At 43.6% G+C, this 20,431-nt stretch overlaps 1 protein-coding gene across 1 annotated transcript in view; it reads left to right on the top strand.

Moving 5' to 3' along the window:
- LOC116385361 (mitogen-activated protein kinase kinase kinase 11) overlaps window positions 1-7,537 on the top strand; it is a 32,497-nt gene extending 24,960 nt beyond the window's left edge. Inside the window, exons 7-10 of the mRNA XM_031850753.1 lie at window positions 2,572-2,743; window positions 2,857-2,960; window positions 3,146-3,757; window positions 6,243-7,537. Coding sequence (XP_031706613.1) covers window positions 2,572-2,743; window positions 2,857-2,960; window positions 3,146-3,757; window positions 6,243-6,844 — 1,490 coding nt within the window. The 3' untranslated portion in view covers window positions 6,845-7,537. The remainder of the gene's footprint in view (window positions 1-2,571; window positions 2,744-2,856; window positions 2,961-3,145; window positions 3,758-6,242) is intronic.
- Window positions 7,538-20,431: the final 12,894 nt, after the last annotated feature.

The raw sequence follows: 20,431 nt of genomic DNA, 5'->3' as shown, positions 1-20,431 counted from the left end.
AAATATTATCTGACTTCCTCCCAGTGGCAGCAGCTTTTTTTTCTACCGCAGCACTGCTCTGCTGCCCCCTCCCTTGCGTGCAGTGTCCTCATTGCTGCAGCGGGGGGAGCCATTGAGCTGTATTTTCCAGGCGGAAAGAGTCCACAGTTTTATATGCATGTAGTGGCTACAGTGCGGTTTACTGAATTAAAAATATGCAGGGAGGAATTCATTGCTCCAGTAGAAGGAGGTTGAGAAGGGTTGCAGCAGCGGCAGAGATTTACAATACTCTTCTGCTTGTCAGGCTCCCAGACAAACGGCCCGAGATCGTTTCCCTTCGGAGGGAAATTGTAGCCAGTGGGTCACAGGGCGTCTTAACAAAACCCAAGAGGAAATTTGTGGTGTAGCAATAGTCAGTGAAAGGGATTTCTTTCCCTCTAAACAATTACCCAAAGGGGGTTGACATAAAAGCACAAATTGTAGTGAAACATTTATTTGTAAAAGTGGTTAGTAAATCTAAAACATCTGCCAGCGTCTTTTATTCATCAAATCGAGGGCTGATTTTCTTTACTCGCTAATGACTTTCCTTAATGGCTACCACTAAGCCGTGAGTGTGTCTGTCATTAAAATGTGTTTAGTGGGTATTTATGCTTGCCCTCGCAGTGATATATTGCTCGGGCCTCCCTGACTTGTCTAGAGAACTGCCAAATTGATTTGAATTAGTCTACAGAGTTCCATTCAACAGGATTTTTGTTCTGTTAATACAAATGAGTACAGGAGGGCACAATGAAACCCACAGAATGATCGTCTCACAAGTAGCGTCTCTCGTTGTGCCGTGTTCTACTGAATAGAGATCACAAGAAAATGAAACCGTCCTATATTTTTCAGGGACTTTTTTGGTATTGTAGCAGTTAGCATTCTTAGCATGTCAGTATGCTGGCAGATGTGCTGGCAGCTTGTGGATATCGCTATCCTCCTTATTTTTAGTCTATCTGTTGGAAGCCGGATAAGTTGTGGTTCTTGAGCTTTTCCTTTAGTCCTATTCATCCTTCCAGTACCTGTATAGAATTCTCCACATCTCTCTGTTTGTCTGATGATATAAAATGCTAACCTTTTTAAGGATGGTGGTGTTGGTCGGTCAGTCGGTACCTCAATCATTTTTCAATAGATTGGGATGGAATTTGGTACAGACATCCACGGTTCCAAGGGGATGAATCATAAAGAGTTGCTGATGCCCCCGAATTTTCCTCTAGGTCAGGTTTAAAAAATCTTCACTCATCCAGGGAAATGGCTACATTTTCACCTGAGGGATTGTAGCAACCTTTGGTACAGACATTAATATCCTCCTCTGGATGAGTTGTAATAACTTAAGTGATTTTGGAGCTATACCTACAGAGCTAATGACTATTCAGAATTGCTAACTGCCGGTCTCAATGCGCCCCGCCAGCAGCTATGTCATTTCTCCAAAAACGCCTGAACGTTTGAATAGGCTGACCACATATTGAGAATCAAAATGGTGACTTTCTCCCCTGAGAACATGTGGAGGCTTAACAAAGTGACATATAAACCGCCTTTAGCCTGGCTCAAGATGTCACAGCAGTATTTATTCCGCCACATGCAGACTTCATATCACCATGTGTTTGAAGAGGAACACGCTGGGAAAGATCTTGATGAAATTGCAATGCTCTCACTATCACCTGACCTCAGTGCTTGCTTTGAAAACATAGAGTGCATCAGCCAGCCCCCCAGTGTAGTAGACAGGCCAAAGAAAATAATACCACATGTCCATTCAGAGAGCATATTTACCTTTCCCCAAATCTGAAGCTGAAATGAAATGACATGAATGAGGGAAGCGCCAAAACTCAGTGAAACAAAACCGTCGGTTCAAAGTTTTCCTCCCTGGTATCCGCGCTATATTCCGCTTTAGTCTCTTCTTTTGACTAACATGCCAGCTGTTGTGTTGCGAAGGCTGTGTAAAGGCCTTCGGAAGGGTGTGATGGGGTCTGTACGTTGTGGCAGGAAGTTGAGCACACACTGTACCCCGCTGTGTGCCAGTGAATGTTCACGCAGAGCTCACACACTTCGCGTTAGCAGTGCGAGTCAGTTTGCGAGGGGCGGAGCGGCGAGCTGAGATGCGGCGCCAGCGCCAGCGCCTGTGTGAAGCGTGTGAAAGGCAGTTGCAATCCCAACTTTTTATTAGCACCCTGCATCTCCTCTCCCATCATTTCCCGGGGGGATTTTGGCTCCTTCTTCTCACACTTTCTGTCTGTGAACCGCTTTGGAGGTTACCAGCTATGCTGTATCCATATGATGAGGCAATCTTCACACTGTTGAGGAGTCAGTCAGGACTTAAGCTGTGCAGAAATATGAGCGGAAAAAAAGTGCATTGAAGTCACATGAGTTCTCGCTGTCGAGGAGTCAATTAAAGGTCATTGTGTTGGGAGATGATTGCAGGGCTGTGGCGATTTATTGGGGAAACCTGCCTTTTAAAAATGCACACCTCATTAGGATGCAGCTAATTAGTATGCATACTGATCACATGTACACTGATATTAATTTCTTTCTTTCCTTTTCTCCCTTTTTCTCCTGCAGTTAGTCCCAGTGACAACAGCAGGACGTTCGGTCTGAGTGGGGTCTGGCCCCTGGAGGCCCCTTCTCATAAACAAGCCAATGGAGACCTGAGGTCGTGCCCCCACTGGAGGCCCCAGAGCCCGAAAAGTCCCAAAAGCCCAAAAGTCCTGCGCCTTAGTCCCCAGGAAAGCAGGTACAGCAGCCCTTTTCTTTTACAAGGAAACATTTGAAAAATATAGGATTTGATCACGCTCAACATCATTCATTACCATGCTTGAATATTTTTACATTTCTTGGCGCTTTCAGTCTGTCGATGAGAGCCAAGCTCCTGGAGTCAGACAGCAATGTGAGGGGGGAATCCAAGGATGACTTTGAGGAGTACAGGCCAACCCCTCCCCCGCCTCAGAACGGTATCTGACACCCTCCATCACCGGCTTAACCGCCAGCCGCAGATCTTCCATTAGCCACTGTTTGAACTCACACTGCCATGACTGTGAATTATGCATAAGAGCTAAATGAATAATAAATGGGTTGTCTCTTTCTCCTTCTCTGTCTCTTTAAAACTTAAAAAAACATCGTTTTTTTCTCTCTGCAGGCTCCTCAGTGAAGGACAGCCTGCGGCTTCCTCTACCTCAGCGAGACTCGGCCAGCGAGGAAGGGTGTTCCTCCCCGGCTGGCTCCCCCAGGCCAGAGAGGAGATCCCACGGTGGCCACGTTAAGAGCACCCACCAGGCCCTGCTGGGCGGTGGCTCCCTCTTGGCCTCCATAGGACTAGGTCGCTGCCTGGATATTCCCCCAAGGGTGCCCCCTCGAACTAACCCCTCATCCCTAGAGAGCCGCACCCCGTCCGAACCAGAGATCTCCGCCCCTATGCCCCTCATTTCAGACCCCCCTGTGGTGGACGATCTCATCACCTTGTCCCCCTCCGAGCTGCTCCCCAGACCACTTTTGGATTTAGCTCTGCAGTACCAAGAACTGAAGCCCTTGCCCCTGACGCCGCCTCCGCCGAACCCCCGCGAGAGGAGCGGCCACCGGATGCCGCACAGTCCGCATTGCCCCAGGAACCCCCTGAAGCATGGTAAGGCCAGCCCTGGGGAATGGACCCCGAGTTCCCATTCGACTAACGGGGAGCTGGCCTGTGAGGCCTGGGAGCACAAAGCTGACAGGAGGAGGAGGTCCAGCCAAGGCCTGCACGCCTCTCAGCTAGGTTAGTCTGACACTTTCACCTTAAAGGGGAACCCCACCAATTTTACGAGTCAATGTCACTTAATTCACACATTTTCAAAAGATAGCCTGCATTACTCACTGGGGGGGTGTGGACTTTGGACACGTCTGTGTTTTCACCAGACAGGGTGTAGCAAAAAATTCGATCAAGTTGCATTGTGGGAAGTGTAGGAAGTCCAGTGTTTTGGGAGCATGACTTATACATAGAGGTTAAAGGTTGGATATCCCGACTTCTGCTGCTTTGACCATTTTATTTCTATTATTATTTGTCTTTTGCAAGCCTCCCAACTTTATGAAAGTGCAATACTAAATCACTGGATTGTCCCTTTAAATTACAGTCTCCTCTCCAAATTGAAATTGGATCCATGATTTGGTTTTTCATCTATTTCCATTATTCCTCTGCATTTCCTTGAGAGCACTAAGCATGTTTCCAGGAGGCCCACCCACTGAAATAAGATCCAACCTTGAATAATGTACCTTTTCAGCATGACAATGCTCCCTTCACAGTTGTTGCAGAATTATTATTGTAACTTTTTTTTTTTAGCAAGATGTTGGGAGGCTTCAATGCGGCGCAAGCTTTTTCATTTACATCAAAGCTCGTCTTCAGCAATTTGCATATCTCAAGTACCAGCTGCCCCCCCCCCCCATTCTTCACTGCTAATACTTGCTAAGCAAAGCTAGCATCCAATCTCCTTTTGTTTTTGCCTCTTTCAAGCCATGGTTTTCTTTTATTGCAAAGTTGGAGATGAATGCAAAACATCCGGGGGCACAGCTGAGGTCATGCAGACAGAAAGTGCCGGATTCAAAATTGCTAATAATCTATTATTGACTTCCCCGCCCCCACGGTGTCGACTCTCTCTGACCAGATAGTTTGACTGGAGCTGGCAGTGCCTATGGGTGATAACACTACACACTATTGCACTCTAGATCCAGCACATGTTCACATGGAGGCATGTCGAATGTATGCTTGAATGCCATGTGTAAAGGATGCAAACATGACACACGACATCCGATCACATTCAAGAGGGATTAGCATTTATTCCCTCTCGAAAATTTCATGAGAAATAGATGTTCAGTTCCTGAAGGGCATATTTATACTTTTGTTTTAATTCATGTAAGTGTCATGCTAGCAGAGATGATCTACGTACCTTGTTCATCTACTGTACGGCACATTCACATGTCTTTCCCAGAGACTAATATGCATTTCTTATAAGCACCGACACAGTTTAGAGCTGTAACGACGGAGGCGTGGGTATTGGTTGTTTTAAGAGCGAGTGGGCTTTACGAGGGCTTTAAGAGTGCCCTCTGGTAACGTTCCACACACTGTATCTGCTCCGTTTGACTCACCAAGCCTTGGCTGCTCCACAGAGATGTGCCCCCCCCCCCCCCGAAAAGCGGCGTGTTCGGGCCTCCCCGGGGGTGTTTTAGCTAAACATCTTACTATGTTTATTGACTGTAATGACTCGGATGCACGGACAGGCTGCCACACGGTTGCTGGTGGTGGACGTGTGCTTGAAGTAGAGAGGATTCCTTCACGGGCTCTTTTCGTGCGCTCTCATGTGACTCCTGATTGCTCTTTCTTGTCAGCTGAATAGCTTAGCCGCCTCGGAGAGCTGCTGTTGATGTAAATAATGCCATTTGGCAGACACATCGCATTTGGAAATAGCAAATGTTCACTCAAGCTGATTCATTCGGAGTTTAATGTTCTTGTCAGTGCTAATTTACACTTGCTGTTGCAGCTCTGTCAACTAGTCACACAGCGCCATGTTATTCTTAATTTAGACTAATTGCATCAACGTTCTGTGCTGGTGACTGTTCCATTTCTTTTTGCAACAAGAATGTGCCACTTTCGTGTTTCTGTTCGAATCAATGTCATCTCACAGGTTTGTGTGTTTAGCAGAATACTAGAAAGCAAATGCAAATTTGCAATTGGAGAGGAGCGCATGAAAGATCAGCAGGGCAACACCACAGCGGCGTGAGAGTTAATCTAATTTACAGATTAACAATTAAAGCCTCCTCAAGCAAGAAAGTGAAGTAGAGGACAATGAGGATGTTCAATATGTTGGATATGCAGCCTTTCTCTGAAATTGTGTCTTTGTTAAAAGCGGTACCTCAAGGATTTCTGACATAGAGGTCAGTTTAGTTGTTGTACCACTCAGACTTATTTAATGTCTTCTGTGGCTCTGGAGGAGAAATCCAAGAGAAGGAACCCTGGTGTTATAAACTGGAGGAGTTTGAAAGAGGGGATTTAACAGGCAGGGATGGTCTAATGAAAGATTCTCTTGAGTTGCATTATGGGAAATGTAGTTACCAGCATTTTAAAGCTTGACTCATACTAGGGACTAAAAGTCACGATATATCTTGTCCTCCACTGCTTCCATTTGACGTCTGTTTCTTGCAAGTTTTTAAAGTGTAATACTAAATGGCTGAAGTGCCCCTTTAATGATTTTTCTCTCTGTTCCTTCCAGTTTTGGACCTGCCCTTGTGCCAAGACACACAGGACTCTGATGACAAGCCTTCAGTGTCCTTGTCTCTCCACCCTAACCCTGCCCTCTGGAGCCCCAAAACCCGCCGCCTGGAGGTCACCGTCATCCCCCGGCCCCGCCCGTCCCCCATTCGCCCCCGCATTGACCCCTGGAGCTTCATCTCTGCAGGTGGCCCGTACTCAGGTGGTGGCCGCAGCTCAAACCGCTTGGACAGCAACCCTCTGGGCTACCAACCCTCCCCTACCAACCCTTTCACCAACTGTGACCCCTTCCCCTCACCGGACTGCGACCCATTCGCCCTCAAGGCTGACCCCTCGTGCGGCTCTGACACGGCTTCCCCCTTCGACCCCTTCTCGGCGCCCTTCCCCACCTCCCGTTCTGCCCCGTGCTCCACTAACGGCTCACCCACGCTGCCCTCGTTACGCAGAGCGCCCCTCAACACGGCCGACTCGCCCCTCGTCGACCTGGGCTGGGCAGCCTGCAGCAAACCCCTGGATGGCACCAAAGAGAGGGCTCACCCCCGCAAGACACTGGGGCTCAAACCCTTCAAGTCCCCAACGCAACTCAGAGACGATAGGTTCTAAACTTGTGCCTGTGGCAAGGCCGTGGTTTTGTGATAGCAACACAGTCCAGGACCCTTTTTACTGCTTAGCAAGGATTTGGAATCTTTAAAAAAAAAATTACTTAACCCACTGAGGGAAGTTTCCCCAATGGGAGCCCCAATCATTGCGGGTCCTTTACACGCGAGCTTGCTGCTTCGGAAAACCGTAAAGCCAGTGAGAGGTGGTACATTGGATGGTGGGATAGCTGCCTTTCAACCAAAAGCTGGTGCCCATTTCATTCCCTCCTCTCTATCTTGGTTTCTCTATCCCTTTGAAGGAGCAGAACACAGATCACTCGTCCCATCTTCAGATTCTATCAGCCTCCCCATATCACCTGCTTTCATCTCCCCCCTGCCTTTGAAGCATTGTGACAATGCAGAGGCGGATAAGGCGACTTGCACAGCTTCATCTGCGTCTACCTCTCTGCACACTGAAAGCATTCAGGACAATGGGAAATTGGAGTGCCGTACTTTGTGAAGTGTTTTTTTAGCATATATCTTTTCAAGATTTCTTGAATGGTTATTCTGGTGCGTAGGGAAAATGCTATGAATTTGGCTTAAATTTGCAAATCAGCTTAGCATTGCTGTGGAGGAAAATGCCTTCTGTGTGTGCGTGCGTGTGTGCATGTATGTCTAGACTCATTGTTCAAGGAAAGCTTACTGTTTCAAAAAAAAATAAAATAGCATCTGCCTGTTGCATTATGGGAGAAAGCACTGGATATTCAAGACCACTCATGAAATCCAAGACAAATCCATGACCCAGACATTCCACTTGGAAGCAGATAAAATTCCAATCACGTTCCCCTTGAAATACCAAGAATAGGACAGATTCTTTTGGCTGGCGGGCGACACAGTACAGGAAACAGGACGAGGGGGGGGGCTGCATTCCCTTCATATGCCAAAGAATGCCACTGTGACAGTGTCAGAACTGGGACAAAGGGTGGTTGCAAATACATTGTTTTTTCCAGTGCCAGATGGGTGTGGTCTGCCACACTGGACACTACAGAGAAAGTTGAGACAGTCACAGAGAGTATTTCAACTTGACTTTTAATGTAGTTTTCTGTGGTTATCTTCTTTAATATCATCCAGGCTGTCTCATCACAACCCATCTGATGCTGTATGAAGGTTCAAATACTACAATACGTCTGTATGGAAGCTTCACTGGATACTTTATTTATTGGTACAGTCCACCAGAGTAGTAGTAGCCTCGCAAAGCCAGTCAAATGTCTCAGACCACATGATTGACATTTCTCTCCTTGAGTTGATTGGACGAGCGCCTCCACAGCTGTCATTGGTTCCCTCTTCCAATTCTTGAACTAGGGAAGCCATTGTGGTTGTTCTGGAAATGTTAAATTACTCCCAAAATTATCCACGAAACGTTCAAATCCATGCTACATTTTACCCTTGTAAAGTCATAAAGGAATAGTTTGCCATTTTGGGGAATACACTTGTCCAGAGTGAGACGAAAAGATTGATACCTCACTTATATCGGCCTGTTCAATATGAAGCTGGAGCCAGCAGATGGTTAGCCTAGCTTAGCATAAAGACTGGAAGCAAGGGGAAGCGGCTAGCCTGACTCTATCTATAAATCCACCTGGAAGCTCCTCTCTTATTAATAAATCACGTTTGTTTAATAGCAGTGGTTTTCTGGAGTTTTCAGAGAGTTGCCAGTGGTTCCAGCCAAGAAATAGAATATCCTTGTAGCTCCCAGAAAACCACAACTTTGTAGTGTTTTAAACTTTTTTTGTTTGTTGTTGCACAGATTAAACATAAAAGATATACCTTGTTGGTTAGTGAGTTTGACTTTATTACATTTTTCGACAGAGCCAGGCTAGCTGTTTCCCCCTGTTTCACGTCTTTGGTCTAAGCTAAGCTAACCGTCTAAGCGTTGTTGCATCAAAACATTCACTGATTACTCACCTACCTAGTCCGGCTCAATCAAACCTTGAGCTTGGGAGATGTAGGCTTGGCTTTGCGAGACTAGAGTAGCAGGGCTCCTAAACTCTTGTCCCTCCAGTTTTTTTGTATTCAAAATCCATCCCAAACCATTTTAACATCGCTATGAAGATCCTGTAGTTTCCTGTGAATCACTGTGATGTCATGTCATGATACTTCCAGAATAGATACAGCAGAGACGTTCAACATTGAACAATAACACAGAAAGAAATTAATTGTAGAGAAGTTGGAAAAATCTATTTTTCCACCAACAGCAGTCTCAACGGCCCGGAAGGCACTGGAGCAACAACTTGCCCTTTCACTCTTGGTTCACAATCATTATCCTCACCGATCGTTCTACATACTAAATGTTCAGGCACTTTCTCCTGTGGTTTTCCCATAAAGCATCCTGGGAAATGTACGACGTGAGGCAGGTTGAGGGAAAGTGGCTGCAGCAACAAATACTTCCTCATAAAATAACCCCTGTAATGGGTTGGACATCAAAGACAGTATCCAATTATTATTATCCAATAATTTAGTCAGCTGGTCCTCAAGCATGTGATGCAATAATTAGTGTAGGTCAAGCTTGTAAGCAACTGAAAGAGACCCACATATACATGGCTCAAAGTCGCGCTGTTACCCATGTCTTTGCTGGAGCATGACGAGGCACAAATACTGTAGCGACTGGCTTCATCACTGACACCGTGTCATTGGAGGACAATATCGGCTTTGTTCGGATGAAGAGTGGAAACCTTGTCTCCAAAGGGGAAGGCTTTGTGATTAGCCTAATAATCCTTCTGACGAACAGAGCAGGCTGATAGTGATAATTAGCCTCTCGATAAGAGCAGAGAGCACAAAGCATTCAGATATTTGGTTAATTAAATCCCCCCGACGTTACGTGAATGCCCCGCGTCCTCCTCGCAAGGTATTTTGAGTAGCTTCCTGCATCAGCTAACGTCTCGATTTAAGCCGTGCCCCTTTTTTTTTTGTAATGCAAAAAGTTTGAAAGACGGGTTCGGCAACCTTTCCTCACTTTTCTGTCTGTTTTTCTCTGTTGCCACTGGCTACTCAGCTGCTGCCCGGATAAAACCTTTTCTATGTCCTTCACCATCAGGTGATGCCTCTGCTTACTCCTACTCCTTTGCTTCCTCCTTCCCAGGAACGATTTCTTGAGGGCAGTCTTGTCCTGACACTGCAGAGCATTCAATTCACCAACAGCCAGGTTTCTGTCGGCGGGAAAAAAAAAAGGCATTTGTTCTAGGACAGAGTTTATTAACCGGAAAGTGCTCATTTTACAGAGGCAATTGAATTTGTTTGAAATTGAAACGTGAACTTTGTTGAATATTTCTATTGCACCTTAATGCGTCTGTTCATCATCTAGTGGACATCCAAGTAATATTCGATAGCAACAAAGAGACGCAGTGCTTGCAAAGGTCTCAGCATGCTTCAAACAAACCTGGTTGCACATTGTGTCGTCCATACACATCTAAAGGCAAACATGTTTATGGCTGTTCCGTTGTCCAGTTGAAGATGGGGTTGAAGAGCCTTTGGTCAGATTGTTGAGACCAAGGGGAGACCTCCTGGTCTGAAAAGTGAAGCCAATGCAGAAATGTCTTCAACCTGCATACTCTCTAATGGCCATCAGGGGGCGACTCCTCAAAAAGAAGTCCGATTGTATAGAGTTCTGTGAGAAAATGACTCTACTTCTCTCTTGATTTATTACCTCAGTAAACATTGTAAACATGAGTTTATGCTCTCAGTCGCCAGTTTCAAGTATTCTTAGATGCAGCATGATGTTCATTTAGTAAATGATGGTCCATTTAGAGACAGACATAAAGCAGGGAATGCTTTAGGCTGAAGGTACCTTGTGATTGACAGGTCGCTACCACAGCGTTTTCCGGTCGGGGAGTTGTCCGTGTTTCCGTCTCAGAACTTAGTAGTTTAGTGGTTCCCTCTTAAAACATAGGTGCATCTTGCTGACACGTACCTTTAATGAAAGAATACATCCAATTCTCTGCAAACAGCAAGTATATAATGTTCTGACACCCAAACAAAAAAAATTCATTATGTTGCTTGTCAAAAGTGTTATGTTGACCTCTGATCCGATCAAAGAAGTCGCCCGTCGTCCTTCCCGTTGTGCAGAAGTTGGAGGTTGGATGTAGAATGTGTCTCTCTCAGCAGTTTTCCCTACCTTCCCTCACTCTCTTGTCCCCACCACTAACATTTTACCGACATGACAAGTGATGAGCTATTGCCTCGTCTCTTCCGTGTCAACGAACAAAGCCACAAGAGCTATCCTGTGATAGTCATTAGGCTTGGATGGCTGTTATTGTCAACAGAGCTCTGTGAGGAGAAGTGGTACACGAAGGGAATTGAGATGATGGAAACGTCTGGCAGATTATTTCTGTCACAGATTCTGTGTGCGTGTCAAGTATCCACTTCAACCTGCCACTCATGTCTTGCTGTATTTTTACTCGGTGCCAGACTTTAATTTTCTATCAGACCTGATGTTGAGAAGTGTTGCCTGACGTTCTCCATCTAGCTTGAGCACATCCAGTAACTTATCATGAAATGTCACTTGTAGTAACAGGAGTCACTGTGCTTTTTACGTATGATTAAGATATAGTCAGAGTGGGTTTCCTCCTGGAAGTGGTTCATTTGAAGTGGGGAGAAACTTTCCTGCCGCTGCATAGAAAGATGTTGGAGTACTTAAAATGTATTCATATAAAACATGAATCTGACAAAATTCTAGTTTTGGTAGCTGATGAATTGAGTGGGACACATTTTTTAAGTAGTCTTTTGTGGACATGGACGTCCGATATTTGGTTTTTGGCCGTCAGATTTAGGAAGCGTAGCTGCCACTCCTCTTCCCGAGCTGACAGAAAGCGCTGATGAGTTGTTTGTGACGCTTTGCACTTCCAGGCATCGCCCCATCCGTCATTGCAAATCAGCGCCCCGGAGCACCAACTGACAGGGGACAATGGAAGTGAATTCTCTGCAGGAGGGAACGATATCTGGCCACCGGTGATCCACTTTCAGCCCCGCAGTGGCGCCGAGCAGACATGATTTGACGATCTTAATTCAAAGTTCAAGCTCAGACCATTGCCCCTAATCAGTGAATGGCAAATGGTCAATACATTACATGAATAAAAGCTAATGAGACGGCACAATGGTGGAGCCCAAGGCCGTGACCCTCATCACGGCGAGAGGATCGGTGGTTGCGTTAGAGAATTTCAGAGCTGAAAAATCTGAGCCATTAACCAGAGGAAAAAAAAAATGTTGCGAGTTAACTATTTGCTGGCTTTGTGAAGGGTAACAGTAGAGCCCATTGCCTAATGCAACCATCCGTCACACTTTAAGCTTAATTTGGTTTTATGATCAGTGGATATGTTTACATGCATACTAATTATTTCACTCACCCATATTAAGCCACGGACTCAAATGAAATCCCATCGACTAGTTTGAACGCTTGAGTTCTGTCCCGGTGAATCAGAAGTAACAGAGCACAGTGTGCGTGTGAACTTACCCGTCTTGAGCGTTTGACCATAAAGAAGTCAAGTCAGAAGGGGAATGTACTTTCCTAAATTGCTGCGGCTCCGGTTGAGTCATGTTTTCTCTCCTTCACGGTTACTGAGGAAATTGGAGGACGGAGTGAAAAACGCCGTCTGAACACGTGTCACATTTATTTCATTGATGGAATCTTTCCTCGGCGGGTCAGTGGAGAGTCAATTCTGAAACGACAAAAGAGATGGCCTGGCATTTCCAGCGGCTTTCACCCCATTTCCCTGTGCTGCCATTGCTTGCTTGTGTTCAATTGAAGGGAGGTTACAAATCTAACTTGGTCATCGGCCTCGTTTCGGTCGTCTCCCAGCCAGCCGTCAGCGCCAGAGACACATCGTTGGTCTCTCTGGCTCATATTAAGTGAAACACCTGCCCAGGCCATTGTTTAACATTAACGGGCCGAGACCAAATGATCAAATATGACCTTCCATGGACTGTACAGGAATTGCACATCCCAGTAGGGATGTGGACTAGAGCCATGTCTGCGAGAGGTGTTGGCAGGTGCGTCAGCTAATGCTTGGTCTCTCAAAGTGTGAACATTTTTCCTAATTCTTCTCAGTCTGTGCGTCCAAGGTCACCATCTGTTGTCCTTTTTTTTTTCTTTTCTCTGTAACAACGAGAAACCCAATGAATGAGAGCCACAAAAGAAGCACCAATTTGTTTCAAAGACCAAGGCTGCTGCTTTCTTCAGCAAAATAAACATGGGTTTTTATCTATGAGGTTATTAAGTCCAAGGCCCACACACTCATCCCCGTGGTCGTGATTATTGTTCTGCCGAGCTATTGACACTCAATTACCTGGTGGTCTTCCTGGAATAGAAGCCGTTCAATCTGTAAATATCTGTTCCTAGAGTGTTGAATGGGCTGCAAACCAATTGGTCGAGTAAACAGCCCTTGTGTCTCAATTATAGAGGCAGCGAATGATTTATTGTCGTGTCCTCAACATTGCTTGCTGATGAAAGAACTGTGATTATATTATATATTATACTATAATACTATGTCAAGCTACGTGTCAGGGTGCATAAGCTACTTCTACGAGTACAATCTATTTGGCGTCCTTGAAGCTTGGTGATGTATTTATTACATCTTCAGCAATATTTTTCACCTGCCTCGCATCATTTCTTTCCATGTCAAAGTTGACCAAATTTGAAATATGGAAAACTATGCATTTGTCCACTTCTGTGTAGATCGCTCGTTGCTCTGATTCCAATGAGAGTGCTAAATACAAACTTATTGTTTATGATTATTCGAGACAAAACAATGATAGGCGAGTGTAAAGTCACAAATGAAGTGAGCAGAAAGCAAGTGTAGTCCAAATGTCCAATGTTGTATGAAATTGGTGTTGAAAAGCGCGATACGCAGTATGATCGTCCTGGTTCAGGTCGGTGACTTGATTAACGTCTTCATAAATATGTCTATATAATTCGGGCTACCATATTTTAATGAGGCTTGAGGATATTAAACAGCACGTGGTCTCTTTCAGGTGCTCAAGCTCTGGCTTGAATAACTCTAAATGATCCACAGAGGCAATTCGAAAAACCCCCCACGACTCGCTGGACAGATCTCTTCCACTAACGGCATCATAGTACTGTAGAAGGCTTTTCCTTCCGACAGCTTCCTACCGGACATTTAAAAGGACATTTACAGAACTTAATACGCAGGGAGGGGGGGGGTATATTTATAAATGGCCATCTTTTTACACACTGGATCAAAACTATTTCTCTTTGGAGATGGCCATGGACGCGGTCTACGTTAGGATGACGGAGCTGATTGCTTCATATGAACAACACATTGTATAGGTTTTCACTGGAGTATTTAAGATGTCGCGTATGGGTGCTTCACATGAAGCAGGTTCACTTTACATTCCAGTTCTTCAATTCGACCAAAGTCTGCATCAAAACGATTCCTCTACAAGCCCCAAGCATTTGTGTGTAGCAGAACATTGAAGAGAAATGCCTGGTGGAGCTTGAAATCCGGTTCTTCGTGTACATTGCAACAAAACCCCGAACTTAAGTCACAGCCTAATGTCTCCTTGAGGCACCCATACTGAATTTGTATGTGCATAAAACTGCTAGATAGAGATGAGGATTGTGTCCCTTCAGTGGTAGACAAAGTTGACCTCCTCTCTGTCTGTGTATCTATTTGCTTTTATTGTAATTGTTCCAGATTCATTTCCATGTCTGTTCTGTGTCTCATTACAGCCTAGGCCATGTGATAACACAACTGTTGCATTGCCCTGGCAGACTTTTTTACAGCTCTCTCAGAACTGCCTCTGCTCATGCGTGTTTGAGGTTAGGCGGTCGTCGGGGCTTTGAAAATTTGTTATTGTTGCATTTTTGTGAAATCTCGCACTGGGCTGGGCCTAATCAACTGTTTTTATTGTTGTGCCTCAAGAGAACTATTTCTGTATACAATATGTGAAAATGTTTTTATTTCTCTTGACTATTATAATGGGTTTTAACCTGTGGAAAAAAAACAAAAGGAAAAAGTTCAAAAAGAGATGAGACCAAATAAAATGTAACACTCCTAAATTGTTTGTGACTTTATTCACATCTTAGAGGAAAAGGTGGAACAAAAGAATCTGGAGCCACAACAAGAATGCTCAGTTGTTCCTTTAGCGATCTCACTCAACTATACAACTTTCAAGGAAATTGTTTATCTTTTACAAGTAAGGCTAATTAATTGTATTGGTGTCATTGTTATATTTGTTAATTGTCATTTTCATTCACCTTGTGGACTCACTGTCAGCTATGGAAGCCCGGAGAGGACTTGCATGTAATATCTCTCTTGTGTAGTTTTCAAGTCATTATTTCATGATTTCAACATAAGTATTATTCTGTGATCATGAGGATGTTATGACACAATTATTATTTTGTCATTTCTTTGGGTCTTTATTTAATTTTAACACGATCACAAAAAACAAAAAAACCAGGTCTATTTAGTAGCTGTTCTGGACCCTCATTTCACATGATCTTCATCAGTTTTCCAAGAAACAATTTTACGACAAATATGAACCAGAAACAGTTCTTAACAGTTCATTCTCTGTGGATGATGGTAATCCATCTGGTAGTTGTCAAAATACTTATTTTTGGATTGGAATAACCCAAATCCCTTTATTCTCACAAAACTTGCTCGAAAAATCTCCCTGGTCGTGTCCCGTCCTGCTTCCCGTGGTCACCTGTCACGATGTGAGCATTTGCCTCCAGTGGGCAGCTCCGGTTAATATTCAATCTAAAACCATCTCAATCCTGCCACAGAAGCGGAAGGAAATATTCTGTTATTATCATATTACACCATATCCTCATATCATTTACGGTCCATAAAATGGAATGAAGACTACCATGGTTCAGTGGACATGATGGCTCTGTGTATATGTGTGCGCAGCTTCCATTTCTGTACTGTAACTGTGGGCGGAGACGTCAGCGGTGAGATCTGCTGCTTTACGACGACATGGCAGGTGAAGACAGGGTGAGGACAGCGCTTGTGTGTTTTTTCCCGAAACAACACAAACTCTGTGCCACTCGTTCAGTCACATGAATGAACTCTGTTCATCTAACCAGGGGCTAGATGCACAGACCTCTGTGTAGACTTACACCTAAAACTATGTGTAGGCCAATGCAGAAAGACAGAAATATGCATACGCAGTCTTTCTCTCAGATTCATTATTGTGGACCTGGGTGCACAGTTATGTCCATATACTGTATGTCCATTGAAAAAAAATCAGCTGCAGTCCTTTACAAAATAGTGAGAACCACTTCAACTCATCTCTGCAGCATCTCATCGTTAACTATGGTGCCATTACCCACACATGGAGAACACTGACCAGCCTACACCAGGCTGCAAGGGAGCGCTCGAGCTTCCACCAAGACGGTCCAAAATGTAATGGAAAAAATTGAAAAGTATAAGTCCACTATTTGTAAAAATAGACTTCTCATTGGAGTCAAAAGTTAGAGAGTTTAACTCATTAATGACGGAAACATCCTCCCTACTCATACACTGTCGCTCTTTATACTAGCCTTCTCGCACTAGTACTATTTCTACTACTACTACTACCACTAAATCCTTCTGCCTTTGGATAGCTATTTATTGCAAAATGAAGAAGCATATTCAACTTTTAAATAGTCGAATAGCTGCAGTGTGACTATTCTCACTCGGGTGCATATACATTTGTCAGAGAGAGAAGTTTGGTTTACTAATTATTTTGGATGAATTAGCTAACTAAGCTACATGTTAGCCAACATGGATTAACGACAATATGAGCTAATAAGCGCTATATCGGAGGAATGAAAGAAAAAACAAAACAGAATGGGATTCCTGTCAACACCATGTGCGATGTGTTATACACTTGTGTTATTCAGGCCATATCAGGATGCTTTCCCGGACTTATTCAAACTGTTGTGTATCTCTTAGACATCTTTCCCTGCTTTACTTCGGCCAAAGACACACCTGAGGAGCAAGAGTGGTGACGAGAATGAGGATCAGCCACCGGGCTCCGCTGGCCACCAGCTCCACCACGACTAAAGAAGTGGACGTTGATGCTGTGACAGTCTTCTTCTGTGACGGGTGAGTAACGTCACGCATTTCTTTAAACTGACTAAGGTCAATTAATGACCTTATTGTTTTGACAATGTATGTATTGTGTCATCGATAATGTGTATGCCAGCTCATGTCATATGGCTTTTAAATGTTGACCATTGTGAACGATGGAGACTAATGAGCCATGTGGGCGGTTGCAGTTCGACCCGGCCTTGCAGAGACAGTTCAGCACAGCGTGATGGTTGTCTTTGTGGGTGTAATGTTCTTACAACTTATAGCATAGAACACTTTATTAATGATGGTATTAAAGTTGTGAGCCTAATGTATTGTTTTGTACTCCAGCAACATACTGCCTATTCAGTAGAACAACGCATTGCTGAGGAGTAAGGGTCCGTCTTACTTTTTTACATTAATGCCATTTTTTCAAGCATTTGTTCTGTGGCCGCCACAAATACATCTATGTACTGCTAGTGTCCCTGTTTGCTCTTGCAAAATCATTTGGGATTGTTGATAGATCAGAATTGCTACATTTAGTCCCGAGAAAGAGCGCCTGGCTTTAAAGCAAATTTCACATTTGTGGTCAAACCGTGGAATAACAATTTTAGGGCCCCGTCACGTGATGCCATTGAGCCCATAAAGACATTTTCCCATAGACGTACGTTGGGAAAGAACCTTATGCAACTCACCGGATAATATTCTTTTATGAGGCAAAGCAACTTCCCAGGACAAAAACTTAAATTGCCCCTATTTAAATCATTATGTCCTACTGATGATGCACTAATAGCTGAATCAGACTTATTTTCCCTCATCTGTGAATGAGCCTGAGACCATGGCTTGGCTGAGGGCTGGCATATTCTCAAACAGGCCTCAAAGGAAATAACATAACAGGGACCAATCTGTGTTAACTAGCAAAATTATTTTATTGTAAATGAAATATTTGTACTCTAATAACCTTTTTCTATGTATCAATTAGTGTTCTACCTGCTATGTTAGAGTGTTATGTCAAGGTTGGTGAGATCAAAAACACCTTATCGTTTTTGTAAGCTTAAAGCTGGTACCCAGATTTATTCCGTTCCGCATTCCGTTCCGTGTTCCGTTTTAGCCAGCAGTCTGCATTGTGGATAGTGCACAGATTCTATAGCCCTGCACACAATCGCCCTGATATTCTTCTGCTGTATTTTCTGCTACAACTTGGACTTCATTGATTGCTCAATTGTTGCGGGTTGTCTGGACCCTGAGGCAGAAAAGCAGCTCCAAACCTTCATGCGCCATGCTCCTATGTACATACACTGCTTTTTATCTGATTGAAACTGATAAAAGTGCCCAAAACAATTATCATCTTTGCAACTTTCGTGAAGTATCTGAAAAACTCTTGTTTCTCACGCCTTCAGGACTAGAATGAAGTTTAATCACATCTTTGGGAAACTTTGACAGACACATTGTTTTACTCAAAAGGCAGAGAGCAATTGCGGGACAATGAGAGAACTTAATTCTCACTCTTCATTAACGTTGACTGGACGTTCTCTTTGGGGAAATAGAAGGCCCTGACTAGAGGGAGCCGGAGTTGATTACTGAACTGAGACAAACATTAGAACACCTGATGCTCAGGTCTGTTCATACATACGGTATGATGCTGAACTGGATTCCATGATTGGTAAAGAGAAGAAACATGGGGAGGCTTTACACAGATCAGGTGACAGTGTTTAATATGTCTAGAGATAAAATAGGAATATCTCAACAGAAGGTCAGCAATAATTCATTCATAAACTTATAAAATAATTAATTTATGGACTATTTTATCTAAATTTCAATGAAAGCTTCATGCATTCATTTTAAGTACTTTTTAAAGAATGGGGAGGGGGCATTTTTACATTACAATATTTCAACTGCTTAAGAGTTGAGAGGAAGTAGAAAAAAAGCCACTTGGGCACAACGTGACGTGTTATCTCCTCATCAAGTTGCCATTGTGAACAACTTTGTAAACCTTTGGTAATTTGCATATCCAGCAGACACAGAGCAACATTAGCTCCGTTTTGGTCTCTGGTTTTGGACTCCTGAGAAGAATAATTGGCCCTTTAGCTGCTAAATGCTCCATATACTGTATTCACCAGCTAGGTGCTAACTTTGTCTGTCAACAAAACACTTTGTGTGTTGGCACTGCAAGTAGCAGAGCGTAAACCTTCTATAAGCTACCTGGTGAGCTACCCAGCTACTAAGTTACCAACGAGCTGGTGAACATAACATTTAGCTGCTAAAGAGCTGACTCACACTCGTTTTCGTCACCAAGTGTTTTTTTTATTGTTTATAATCTGCATACATTTTTGGTCTTTTAATATTTTATATAGATTACAACATTCTGCTTTTTATTTTCAATATGGGTATATTCATTATAGAGTATGTAAAACTTGAAGTGAAGTTTTTTATCCCCCCTCATTAAATATAATACATAAAATGTCCTATTCCATTCATTCTATTTAAACTGAATATATTACACTCAACATGAATCATAAGACTAATTTATTTAAGTAGACCAAATAAAAAAGGGAAAAAACAACAACAACAATGCACTAAGTGCTCAGAGTGACGGCACTGCAGAGACACACCACTGCGCTTTATAGACTTTCATCCACTGTGTCCATGGCAACGAGAGCCTTGGAGACTTGCGCCAGGGTAGAGGAGGGTCAGGCGTTGCAGAGTCTCTCCATCACGTCCTCGCTGACGCTGCTGATTCTCCATTCTCTGTGTTATCCATTTGACTGACAGACATGATGAGAGAGAGAGAGAGAGAGAGAGAGAGAGAGAGAGAGAGAGAGAGCAGATGTATACACACCAAGAACATTTCACACCCATAAACAGGTATTTATATAAAGGACTGTGCAGTGAGAATGTACGCACCTCAGATGTGGAAGTAGAAATAGAAAGTGGCATGAATCGAAAAGATCACATTTGTACTTGAGTACTTGAGTAAATGTACTTCGTTACATTCCACCACTGGTCACCACCACCATATGAGCATTATATGTTCATAACTAATCCATACGTTTACTGTACAATGCTGTAGTAATCAATAATTCTACCAAGTCAACAGTCTATCCTCATTGTGGATTGAGCAGCCAATTAATGTTTTGTTTAAGTGATCAATTGCCTTTTTAATAAGATGTGAGAAAATAGTGCAAATCACAGTCCTGCAATATCAGTCGCTGGCCCTAAGTTGGCAAAATAAAATCAGTTATTGCATGTTTAAAAAATGACTGCTGTGAAATGACGTTACTAAAATGAGCTGAAACAGTCCTTTCATACTTGTTTTTGTATTTCTATATTGGAGCTGTCACTTTTATTTCTCAAGGCTGTCTGCGCTTACATTTATTCAGTAAAGCCTCAGAAAATAATTTGATGCAGGTAATTCTCAGGAGGTCAAAAACTCGTTCTCACATCAGCAAGCCTGTGTTAAATATGAACCAAAATGAAAAGGTTCTAATTAGGCCCAGAAACAGTTTCTTAAATGCCACTTTTCTGCACTGAAAATGGCAAAATTAACA

Source organism: Anarrhichthys ocellatus, unplaced genomic scaffold, assembly GCF_004355925.1.
Source record: "Anarrhichthys ocellatus isolate YVR2014 unplaced genomic scaffold, GSC_Weel_1.0 scaffold11, whole genome shotgun sequence".
Classification (NCBI taxonomy): Eukaryota; Metazoa; Chordata; class Actinopteri; order Perciformes; family Anarhichadidae; genus Anarrhichthys; species Anarrhichthys ocellatus.
The sequence above is the reverse complement of the archived record's forward strand: the minus strand, read 5'-3'. Positions and strand labels throughout refer to the sequence as shown.